This window comes from Canis lupus, chromosome 28, assembly GCF_048164855.1.
Source record: "Canis lupus baileyi chromosome 28, mCanLup2.hap1, whole genome shotgun sequence".
In the NCBI taxonomy this organism is placed as follows: Eukaryota; Metazoa; Chordata; class Mammalia; order Carnivora; family Canidae; genus Canis; species Canis lupus.
This window is the reverse complement of record NC_132865.1, coordinates 22,741,384-22,754,454: the sequence shown is the minus strand read 5'-3', so window position 1 is coordinate 22,754,454 and position 13,071 is coordinate 22,741,384. Positions and strand designations below refer to the sequence as shown.

Below are 13,071 nucleotides of genomic sequence, written 5' to 3'. Positions count from 1 at the left end.
ACACACACACACAACCTGATTCTGTCCACAACCATTGAGTTCCAGCCATATAAATCACACAACTGCTAAGACGCTTCAGATTAGGTGCTCAGGAATTATGTCACGAGCACAGGACACCGAGGAGGTAGGGAAGAAGACAAAAGAAGGGTGAAGATATTAATGTCAGGGGAGAGCCCACAATTTGGTGGTAAAGATTTTCTTTATTTTTATTTTTTTTAAAGATTTTCTTTAAATCACTAAAGGATATTTGGCTAAGTTATGGCACTATGCTTATTTCCTATGAAATTGGTTGAAAATAAATTTTTGTGAGCTCTGGGTCAAATAAGCATGCACATGTAAAATGTTCTACAGGGGATGAATAGTTTAACATAGAGTATAAAGACCAGTGGATTTGTTTGAAATGAAAAAAATAACCTTAAATTACCCTGCGTGATGGCAATATGCAGCACGCCCTGCATGAGAGCTGATTTCAGCATATTTGTTTTTTAGCAGTTTATCAAGCAATCATTAAGTGAGTTAACTCCACATCCGGGGAATGCTGATGGCAGCATTAGCCATAAATAAATAAGCTAATATGTACCATAACTAAATGAATAGACTTTTCCTTGGTGTTTTATGGCCTGAAAAGAACGCAGCTTTTCATTAAAGGAATCATTTGAAAATGTGGAAACTGATACTGCCACAGTTCAGTGCTCTCTGCCCATTGATAATGGGCTCTGTATTCGTTGTGGGGGTCGGAGACTGATGTCCATTTACTTTAGCAAAGATTGTTATTGAATGAAACCTTTAATGGGAGCGTTTATGATCCCACTCAGCTAAGAGCTCAGGCCTGCCTTAGAATAGTCTTTCCCTCCACCTTGACAGCTCTTAGACAATCAATACAGGTAATATGTCAGCTGGTGGTCAGCAGCCCTGTAAGTAGGAAGGTAGAGCTGAAATGGAAACTGACAGGTAGCCACTTAGAGAGGGGGTATGGGGTAAACACTCTGGAAGTAAAGCTTCTCTTGGGAGTGAGGGAGTGTCCAGCCCTCACATTACAGTCAGTGCTGGGATCTGATAGGAAAAGATTAGGGACAAAGACTAGGTAACAGGGGAAAAAGCCATTCAGAGCTTAGGAAAGGCCTTCCATCTGAGTGGTACGTTTTTCTTTTTGGGGGCCAGGTGTGGTGGTACTTTTAGAACCCCAGAATTCATAAGGTTTGTCCATTTGTAGGATCTGTCATTGGCTTATTTTTTTTCTTTTTTTTTTTTAAGATTTTATTTTTTAGGGCAGCCCGGGTGGCTCAGCGGTTTAGCACTGCCTTCGGCCCAGGGTGTGATCCTGGAGACCTGGGATCAAGTCCCACGTCGGGCTCCCTGGATGGAGCCTGCTTCTCCCTCTGCCTGTGTCTCTGCCTCTCTCTCCCTCTGTGTCTCTCATGAATAAATAAATAAATAAAATCTTAAAAAAAAAAAAAAATATATATATATATTTTATTTTTTAAGTAATTGCTACATCCAACATAGGGCTTGAACTCACAACTCCAACATCAAGAGTTGCATGTGCCCCATTATTTTAATTTTTAAAAATTATGGTAAAATAGGGGCACCTGGCTGGCTCAGTCGGTAGAGCATGCCACTCTTGACTTCGGGGTTAGCAAGCCCCATGTTGGAGTAAAGGATACTTAAAAATAAAATCTTAAAAAAAACTGTGGTAAAATACATGTAACCAGTTACCATCTCAACCATTTTTTAAGTGGCACTAAGTACATTCACACTGTTGTGCAGCCAGCACCACCATCCAGCTCCAAAAGTCTTTTCATCTTGCAAAGCTGAAAGCCTGTACCCACTAAACAATAACGCCACATTGCCCATTCCCCAGCCCCTGGACGTTCTACCTCCTGTCTATGAATTTGACCACTCTAGGTACCTCACATAAGTGGTACAGTATGTGACTGGCTTATTTTGCTTGGCATAATGTCCTCAAGGTTTGCCCCATGGTGTAGCACCTATCAGAATTTCCTTCCTTTTTAAGGCTGAATAGTATCCTATTATATGTATATATACCATTTTAAAACCCATTTATTTGTCCTTGGACTTTTGAGTTGTTTCTGCCTTTTGGCTATTGTGTGGTCTTGAGTTTTTATTCCAAATTCACTTCCTCATCTTCTTTCCTAGATGTCAATTTTGAAAGAATGAGACCCAGAAAGCCTTCCCAAGATACTTAGAAAAATAATACCTGGTTTGGAGCATCCCAAGCCTCCTGCCTTTCCCACCCTTGCCCCTCCCCTCAATGTTTACCATTCAGAGTATATATATATATATATATATATATATATATATATATATATATATATATATTACAACAATGGTGCAATGAAACCTTTTAAAGATGACTGGAATTTCTCAAACTTCTGAGAAGAACCATCTGGGTGTTCATAAAAACTTCAGATTCTTAGATCCTCATCTCACCCAGGACTGGGAATCAGTGGTTTGGAGGAGGTATGTATAGGGGACCTGAGGTTTACTAGGTGTCCTGGGTGATTCTGATCTTTAGGCAAGTTTGAGATAGTCAAGCTTTAGCTTGATACAGACCCCTTCACTACCAACAAGTTCCTTCTATTTAGAAGTTAAAAACATCACAAATTTGATAAATGAATGGCTGGTTGTATTTCTTTCAAAGTATGGATTCCTGTTCTTTAACTTTTTTTTTTTTTTTATGATAGTCACACACAGAGAGAGAGAGAAAGAGGCAGAGACATAAGCAGAGGGAGAAGCAGGCTCCATGCACCCGGAACCCGACGTGGGATTCGATCCCGGGTCTCCAGGATCGCACCCTGGGCCAAAGGCAGGCGCCAAACCGCTGCGCCACCCAGGGATCCCTGGATTCCTGTTCTTGAAGTTTGTTATCTATTACTAGAAAGTTAGGGGCCAGGCACTATCACAGGATGAATAAGTGAATACCTGTAACCACAAACCCATCCTTCTCATTTTATATCTAAAATTAGTCATTAAGTCTGGCTTGATAGACTCACTGATGACCTTGGTTGTAGGATTACCTTTCTCAGAATTCCTCTCTGCATTGAAGTATTTCTGTAATTAGTATCCTTCACACACAGACCACCCTTTTTATTTTATTTCATTTTAAGATTTTATTTATTTATTTGAAAGAAAGCATAAGCTGGGGGGTGGGGTGGGGAGGAGGTGGTGGGGCACAGAGGGAAACAAAGAAGCAGACACCTCGCTGAGCAGGGAGCCCTGCATGGGGTTGGATCCCAGGACCCTGAGATCACGACCTGAGCTAAAAGCAGAAGCTTAACAGACTGAGGCATCCAGGTGCCCCTAGACCTCCATTTTTGGTGTCTCACGACATTTTGTATTTGTTATTCATGTAACACAGATTATAAACACCCATTTCTTCATTTGTATTTCCCTTTGTTCTCAAATCCTGCCACTCCTCAAAAAAAAAAAAAAAAAAAAAATGCATGTAAGTACTCTAGTAACTAGTGAACCAGGAGAGCCCTTGCAGTTTCTTTTCTTTCTTTCTAAGTTCGTTAATTTTTTTTTTTTTTAAGTGATGTCTACAGCCAACATGGGGCTTGAACTCAAGACCCCCAAGGTCAAGAATCCCATCTATGTTCTACTGACTGAACCAGCTGAGGCCTTTGCAATTTGTATCAAAGTTCCTGGCAACCAAGCTCAAGGGTCTTTTTCTAAACTCCACTGGCAAGCTCCCAGGGCTGGGGAGAGCGCAAAGGGGCTTTGGTTTTTGTATTTAAGCACTATCTTCAGCACTGGCCCTTCCAGGCCCTTTAATCCTCTCACCTGGCAAGTGGAAAAGATTGGAGTCCCATCTCAAGCCTGCTCTTGACTGCCCTTCCAGTTACCTGGGAAGATTTTAGGCCCTCTTGCTAAGGGAATAAAACTGCCTTGGGCTTGGGACGCCTGGGTGGCTCAGTGGTTGAGCATCTGTCTTTGGCTCAGGTTGTGATTCTGGGGTCCTGGGATCAAATCCTGTGTCGGGCTCCCCACAGGGAGCCTGCTTCTCCCTCTGCCTGTGTCTGTGCTTCTATCTGTGTCTCTCCATGAATAAACAGAATCTAAAAAAAAGAAAAAAGCCTTGCTCAGGGGCATATTTGTGGCTGAAGGGGTTTGGTATTTAAGAATGGGAATGGCTAGAAGATATGAAAAGACATTTCTCCAAAAAACACATACAAATGGCCAACAGACATGAAAAAAATGCTCAACATCACTAGGCATCTGAAAAACACAAATCAAAATCACAATGAGACACCACTTAGACCAGTCAGAATGGTTAAACAGGTTAGAAAATGACAGATGTTGGCAAGGATGTGGAGAAGGGGGAACCCTCTTACACTGCTAGTGCAGCCACTCTGGAAAACAGTATTGGAGATTGCTTAAACAGTTGAAAATAGGGCTACCCTACAACCAGCAATTGCACTACTGGGAATTTACCCCAAAGACATAAATGTAGTAATCCGGAGGGACATCTGCACTCCAACGTGTATAGCAGCAATGTCCACAATAGCCAAACTATGGAAAAAGCCCCGATGTCCATTGACAGATGAATGGATAAATAAGATGTGGTATATATACACAATGGAATACTACTCAACCATCAAAAAAATTGGCTGATTTTTTTTGCCATTTGCAATGACATGGGTGGAAATAGAGGGTATTATGCTAAGTGAAATTAGTCAATCAGAGAAAAGAGAAAGATAATTATCGTATGATCTCACTCATATGCGGAATTTAAGAAACAAAACAGGATCATAGGGGAAGGGAGGAAAAAATTAAGACGAAATCAGAGAGGGAAATAAACCATAAGAGACTCTTAATCATAGGAAACAAACAGGGTTGCTGGAGGGGAGAGAGGTGGGGAGGATGGGGTAACTGGGTGATGGACATTAAGGAGGGCGTGTGATAATGAGCACTGGGTGTTATATAAGTCTGATGAATTGGGGCTCCTGAGTGGCTCAGTTAAGTATCTGCCTTCTGCTTAGGGCATGATCCCAGGGTTCTGGAATAGAGCCCTACATAGGGCTCCCTGCTTGGAGAGCCTACTTCTCCCTTTCCTCCTTCCCTTGTTTGTGCTGTCAAGTGAATAAATAAAATCTTAAAAAAAAAAAAAGAAAAGACTGATGAATCACTGTCTTCTATCTCTGAAACCAATAATACATTGCATGCTAATTAATTGAATTTAAATTTTAAAAAATAAAATAAAATAAAATAATTAAAATTTAAAGTAAAAAAAAAGGGAGGGAACAGAGACCTTTGGCTAAAGGAGAAACTGCAACAACCTTAGAAGACATCTTGCCTATTTTTAATGGAATAGAGTTTCAAAACAAGTTGAAGAATTTGGCTCTGGCACCTTTATTTTTTATTTTATTTTTTTTTGCTCTGGCACCTTTAAATCAGATAACCCACAAGAGTGGACTTCACAAAAAAAAAAAAAAAAAAAAAAAAAAGAGTGGACTTCACGAGGATTCCTGCCCACCTTTCTCAGTTCAGGTTACTAACAGTCTTGCAACAATCAGAGGTGGGGAAAACCTTTGAAAAGGAAAAATCCTGCTGTTGTCAAAAACAAGCCCAAAGTGATGTGGGCGGTCGGTGTTTGCCTTTTTAGTTGTCTTGCTGTGTCTAACTGGTTAAAAATGAGGAAAGATCACATATTTGGTTCGAAAATCTTACTTGTTATTTTTATTGGTATTTAAAAAACAATTAATATAGATATATGTAAAACAGAACATACTGTGAAAGCAAGCGGAAGAGCACATAACATTTTTAAACCGTTTGTAAATAATTAAGAACGCAATTTCAATCCCTTTGATATATATATATATATTTACATATTTATTTATTTATTCATGAGAGAGAGAGAGAGAGAGAGAGAGAGGGGCAGAGACACAGGCAGAGGGAGAAGCAGGCTCCATGCAGGGAGCCCGACCTGGGACTCGATCCCGGGTCTCCAGGACCACACCCCGGGCTGAAGGCAGGCACCAAACCACTGAGCCACCAAGGGATCCCCCCCTTTGATATATTTTGATAGCAAACTGCCTTCGACACAAAGTACTATGCTAGAAATAAATCCAAATCAAATTTCATGAGCATATAGGTAGAATTTACGTGAAAGCATACACAATTTATCCCAGTTTTTTAAAAAAATATTTTATTTATTCATGAGAACACAGAGAGAGAGAGAGAGAGAGGCAGAGACACAGGCAGAGGAAGAAGCAGGCTCCATGCAGGGAGCCCGACGTGGGACTCGATCCCGGGTCTTCAGGATCATGCCCTGGGCCAAAGTCAGGTGCTAAACCACTGAGCCACCTGGGCTGCCCAATTTTTCCCAGTTTTTAATATGAGATTACAAAATTCTTTTTTTTTTTTTTAAGATTCTATTTATTTATTCATGACAGACACAGAGAAAGAGAGAGAGAGACAGAGGCAGAGACACAGGCAGAGGGAGAAGCAGGCTCCATGCAGGGAGCCCAACGTGGGACTTGATCCCAGGTCTCCAGGATCATGCCCTGGGCCGAAGTCAGGTGCTAAACCGCTGAGCCACCAGGGCCGCCCAAGATTACAAAATTCTTGAGATAACAAGATGAAAAAGTGGCAGTGAAAACATATTTTATCCTGAAAACATATGCAACCCCTACCCCCCGAATCTTCTCCATGACCCTTCTCTACCTTCACTGCAATTAGGGCTAAATATCTCATTTCAAAATACCATATTTTATCAAAGTTACTTTAGGTCAACAAAGCAATAAAGTAAAAATTCTTTGCAACAGTAAAGGAAAGCTTCATGTGCCTTATATTTCTATGTATATATATATTTTTAAAGATTTTATTTGTTTATTCATGAGACACACACAGAGAGAGAGGCAGAGACACAGGCAGAGAGAGAAGCAGGCTCCATGCAGGGAGCCTGATGTGGGACTCTATCCCGGGACTCCAGGATCACACCCTGGGCTGAGGGCAGCACTAAACCGGTGAGCCACCTGGGCTGCCCAAAAAAGTATTCTTTTCTATGAGATTCCCATACTCTATGGAAGAGATTATCAATGAGGTAGAAGTTTTTTTCTATTTTATATTAACACTATTCTTTAAAAGTTTTGGTTATTCTGGGACGCCTGGGTAGCTCAGTGCTCAGGGCATGATCCCAGGATCTGGGATCGAGTCCCACATGGGCTCCTTGCACGGAGCCTGCTTCTCCCTCTGCCTGTGTCCCTGCCTCTCTTTCTTTGTCTCTCATGAATAAATAAATAAAATCCTAAAAAAATTTTTTGGTTCTTCTATTTTGACATATGTAGTCAACAAAAAAGTGCTGTGATGTGATGTTCTGGTTACATGTTTTTATTAAAATTCAGTGTAGAAATGTGTCCTTCTAAGCTTTGGATAGGGTTCAAGAAATCACAGTTCAGTGCAATTACTGGGCCTAAGAAGTCATAAATAACTCAAAGTACTTAAAATCCCCATGAATGAAATACCTGTGGTGTCAAAGTTAGGCTCAACAATAATAGGTAGTCTAGGACAGTATTTGTGATCTTATCCCTATCATATTGTGAATGGCAGCTCCTCCAAATCCCAACCTGCCCATCATTGCTTGGGTACAAATGGAGCTATGACTTTATGGCTACCACGCTGAGCCTAGACTCAAGCATCTGTCTGCTTTGCTAGCTTTGTTTGTTGCAACTAGCAACTTCCCCCAGTCCTAGGACACCCTGAGGGCCCATTAAGAGCTCCATCAATATCAGGAGACCACTTTATTTTGAGCCTACTTATTTTTCTAGGGTTCAGATGTCCCTTTTTATACATTTTTTAAAAGAACATTCGAATGAATCAAAGGATGCTATTTATCATCACACTTAGACTCAGATTGAGAAAAGAAATATAACCAGAGAAATTAACTCATGAGCGGGCTTTTAAATTCCATTGATCAGGTCATAGCAGCAGAAAGAGTTCTGTATTTCCAACAGTAAAAAGACAAAATTGTGTTCTGTTGGTATCTATTATTCCAAGGAAGAGCACTATTGTGCCTGCAATCTGTGTTCTAAGGGTTCCTCCTAATGAACAGCTTTTGTGATTTTGCCATGTTATACTGCTGTTCAGTTTTACCCATTGCTTTGCTGCAGGGACTAGGAAGAGATCTCAAATACAGCCACAGTTCTCAAACTGTTGGGCCCCACCCTCAGAATTTCTGATTCAGTAGATATTGGGTAGGACTAGAGAATTCACCTTTCTAACAAGTCCCCGGATGATGTTGACATTGCTGATTCAGGAATCACACTTTCTGAGAACCACTCAAAGATAGACATCAGTAAAATCTACATAATTCTGTCTCCTTGACGGACAAGAGAAAGGAAATGGATTTATTAAGTATCATCCGGAATGAAAGTCATCTCATTTTATTTAATCCTCTTAACACCCTACAACATAATTATGACATAATTTTATGGATGAAAATGTTAAACCTCAGAAATGAAATGACTTGCCCGGCATTATGCAAATAAGGAAATGGTAGACAAATACAAGCTTGTTCAACTCTAGAATCTGTATTTCATGTGTGATGTTCCAACAATATCTAGCAGGTGCAATTGTATCAGCCCAGAGCTTTAATTTCATTCTACTTTCATGTAATGGTTAATGGACTGCCTTAGTCTTTTTAAAATTGTTATAACCAGACTCAAATTATCTTTAAAAAAATAGGTAGGGGGGATCCCTGGGTGGCTTAGTGGTTTAGCGCCTGCCTTTGGCCCAGGGCTTGATCCTGGAGTCCCGGGATAGATTCCCACATCGGGCTTCCTGCATGGAGCCTGCTTCTCTCTCTGCTTGTCTCTCTGTGTGTGTCTCGCATGAATAAATAAATAAAATCTTAAAAAAATAAAAATAAAAAATAGGTAGGATACACACTTAAGGGGCATCTGGCTGGCTCAGCTTTGGGCATAAAGATTACTTTAAAAAAATAGATGAGGGGTGCTTGGATAGCTCTATCGGTTAAGCGTCTGCCTTCAGGTCAGGATCCTAGGGTGCTGGGATCAGAGTCTGCATTGGGCTCCCTGCTCAGCAGGGAGTCGGCTTCTCCAACTCCCTCTGCTGTCCACCCCCCATGCTTGTTCTCAAGTAAATAACATCTTAAAAAAAAAAAAAAAAAGATGAGATACATGTTTTAAACAAATATGAGAGCTTAACGTAATTACTAAAGAAGGATGTTGTGAATTGACTACATTTTCCAAACCAAAAATTGAGATATGTAATCTGATCAGGATGATCCAAACTTTGTGGAAGCAGGTCAGATTAAGTCGGCTTGGTCCGTATACAGTATTACTTGGCATGGAGGCATTTCGAAGTGACTGCTAGAAAAGGACAAAAAAAAAAAAAATTTTACCTTCCTTTGCTACTATGCTGGCTCAAAGAACAAAGTACTTAATTTGAATTATTCAACTAGTGAAAAAATTGGCATCACACGAGTTCCTGATGTCTTGCTTTACTGTTTGATTTTAAAATGAACTAGCAGTCAAAGAAAGGCTGCCTAATTACAGGATGAGCCCCCATCTTTTCAAAAGACCATTGTTCTGACTTAATTAACATGAACTAAAACAGTCCTAAAACAACAGGGCACATTCCCATTAGGATAAATTACTCAGACCTAGTCAAGGCAGCAGGATTCCCCAGAGGAAAATCTGTCACTGCTTTTCCACCTGCACTACAGCCCTTTCTCAAAGGACTCTGCTACAGCTGGGAGCCTCCCTCTGGATGGGGCATCTGTTCCATATTGAATTTGCTCCACTTTGAAAGCCATGGACCATGGATAAAGGGTGAGGAAAAATCCTAAGCAGTCAATAGCAGCATGGCTAGGGATGTGACATAATAGCTTAGTAATATGGTCGCCTATGGAACACTTTTATTCTGGTCTCAAATGTTCCTGTGAATATTTAAAAGTGTGTTGTTTGCTTTAATATAGGGAAGAATGGGATCATTGGTTGAAAAATGCTATGTCCTTAGCAGGATTCATTGTTGAGCATACTGGTTCTCATTCGTTAAGAAACTGGGCAGTGGAGTGGTGAGACTTGGCTTTGTCCCTTGGAGGCAAAGACTGCATCACTTCCTTATTCTCAGCCTAGATTTCTAATCTGTCAATGGGGAGGCCAGTGGTACCATCCAACAGGTTTCATGTTCATTTATAAATATTGGCTAATATTACCCACATGAAATGAGTTCCTCTCTCTCACATTAGAAAACATATTCCCCAAGGCTTGTATCAGCTTCGCTTCGTGGTAACTGATAAGCGCATTTTTCTCCTCCTCCTTTTTTTTTTTTAAACATTCAATATACTAGTATGAACCACTAATTAGACCTGAAAAGATTCCACTGGTCTCTTTATCAGGAATGAAATCAGGTTTAAAACTAGAGCAATACATATTTATTTTTTAGTCGATTTGCAATTTTTAAGCCTTTCTTCATTTGGTAATAATTTTTCTTCCCCAATTACAAAGCTCATAGATGATGAGGTGAATAAATAACTTCTGTGTCCTCTGAGTAATTGTGTGGTGTTAAACAAATTAACAGGCATTTGTCACGTGATGGGGGTGGGTGGGAACCAGGGGTTTAAAATGACTCCAAAAAAGACGAGGGATTAATTTATGTCTGAACACTTAGTTATAATATAATGAAGCTCAGAGTTGAATGAATTTTTAAAGAATTTATTCTATGAAGAATAGACCAGGTAATGGCCACAGCCATATTACAATCCAAAGCAAATAGTAGAGAAAGGGTAATTTTCATCACAAAAATCAAACTCTACTTACTCCCAGTCTCTGAAATAAAATACAGTCCCTCTCCCAGGGTTTGTGTGGTTTCCAGACCCCTTGAGCTATATCAATAGCCAGCTCTCACTATTTCTAGGTAGATTCACCAAAACTCTGTTCTTGTGGAAAATATTTCTGCGAAAGCAGAGGAAATAAATCGATAAATCCAGTTCATTGGCTGGTCCCATTTTTCTGTTTCTCATCTCAGTGTAACTATCACCTGTTCACTTGACACACCCAAAAGCGACGAAAATGAAGACAGAATCCTAGCCTTTAGATTTGCATGGTCTCCATACTCTGAGGGCTAGTGGCCTTCATGCAGCTTCATATGGGAGTAGGATGCTTCTTGATTCGGAAAGGTTTTTCCACAGATGCTGCAAGACCAGCCCTCATCCTCCTTGTGTGAGCGCCGAACGTGGCTGTCGTGAGCGGCGTGGGATGCAAAAGATTTCCCACAGTACTTGCATTTGAAGGGCTTCTCCCCGGAGTGCTGCCTGATATGTGTGCGGAGGATGCTGGAGGCAGTGAACCTCTGCAGAGAACACAAAGCAGCAGAAGTAAACTTCCTTCACCCTGACAGCTAACTAGACAAAGGGGTTAATTTCACTGTCACTGATCCTTAGTTCTCCAATGGATGAATCTGGGTTTTCAGGCCATAGAGCAGGCTTGGTCAACAGTAGTAGCCTTCGTAAAAAGGGCACAACTGACAGAAGGCTCAGGAGCCTCCATTTAAACAAGCAATTCCAGTGTGGCTGGTCCTAGGACCACACCCCAAGAATGTGCATTATAGGAGCAGCTACTATTGGCCAAGGTCTCTGCATAAATCAGAACCTTATTTTTTTCTTTTCTTTAAGACTTTGTTGAGTAATCTTTCCACTCTTACAACTCCAAGATCAAGAGTTGCATGCTGGGGTGAGGGGGGTGGGGGTGGAGAAACACCTGGGTGGCTCAGCCGCTCTGCCTTTAAACTCAAGAGTGTGCTCCCAGGGATCCGGCTCCTGGAGGGGAGCCTACTTCTCCCTCTGCCTGTGTCTTTGCCTCTCTGTGTGTGTCTCTCAAGAATAAGTAAATAAAATCTTAAAAAAAAAAAAAAAAAAAAAAGGTCTGCATGCTCTAAAGACTGAGCCAGCCAGACACTCTGGTTTCTTTTTCTTTGTTTTTTTTTTAATTTTATTTTTATTTTTTATTTTTTTAAACTTCAACTTTCTGAGGGCCATCTGGGTGGCTCAGTCGGCTAAGCATCTGACTCTTGATTTTGGCTCAGGTCATGGTCTCAGGGTCCTGGGATCAAGCCCCAGGTCAGGCTCTGCCCTGGGCATAGAGCTTGCTAGGATTCTCTCCCTCTTCCACTGTGCCCCACCCCCAACCCAGCCCAACCCAGCTCTTAAGCACTTGCTCTCTAAAAAACAAAAAAACCTTAAAACTTTTTGATTCTCTGGAGATCCATTGAGGTTGGTATGTGCATAACAGTTCATGCTTTTTTTTATTGCGGGTAGCACTCCATGGGGGGAGAGGAGGGGAATATGCCTCAGTCTGTTCAATCACACTCCCACTGAAGGACATCTGGGTTATTTCCAGTCTGAGTTCTCGTGAATAAAGCTGCTACAAGCATTTGTGTACAGGTTTTTGTGTGAATATATACACCTTCATTTCTGAGATAAGTGCCCAGGAGGACAATTACTGGGTTCTGTGGTAGTTAACAAGTTTAGTTTTCAATGAAATTGCCAAACTTTTCCAGAATGGCTGTAACATGAGTACTTTGCTGTTTTTACATCTTCTCTTGGCCAATTCTGTTCTTTCCCTTATTTATAGCCTTTCTCCTCATTCATTTCAGTACTATGCTCTGACCTTTGTCACCTTCAAGTAATATATTAGAGACGTAATGACTTTATTTTGGTGGTATAAAACACCAGGTTAAACACCTGGTGACTTCAGATTTGAGGGGCTGGGAGAAAAGCACTGAACAATGGGGTGTCTGGAGTTGGGTCATTACCTAGTGAGGTGCACAAGCCATACTTGTCTGGAACCTGGCCAGTCTTCACCAGCTTAAGTAACTGGAGTCTAATGTGTAAACCGGGATGCCAAATAACTAGTTCATGTCCTACGTGGATTTAATTCCCCTTCCAAGCATTTCTCAATCTTAGGTAAGCTATAAGTCCAACGTGAGGATCAGAGTAAGAACCCAGAAACAGGATGTGTCGTGGGGCTATTTTGTGACCTTGCCTTGGAAACCCCGCTGGAGAGAATTTCTTCCGTAGGACAGCTT

At 41.0% G+C, this 13,071-nt stretch overlaps 1 protein-coding gene across 6 annotated transcripts in view; it reads right to left on the bottom strand.

Moving 5' to 3' along the window:
• PRDM14 (PR/SET domain 14) overlaps positions 1–13,071 on the bottom strand; it is a 185,188-nt gene that overhangs the window by 156,736 nt on the left and 15,381 nt on the right. For 3 of the 6 annotated variants that reach the window (XM_072804319.1, XM_072804320.1, XM_072804321.1), the window contains one exon: positions 10,724–11,337. The exons of the other annotated variants lie outside the window; for them this stretch is intronic. In XM_072804319.1, coding sequence (XP_072660420.1) covers positions 11,110–11,337 — 228 coding nt within the window. In that variant the 3' untranslated portion in view covers positions 10,724–11,109. Of the gene's footprint in view, positions 1–10,723; positions 11,338–13,071 lie in introns of those variants that run through there. 6 annotated transcript variants of the gene reach the window in all.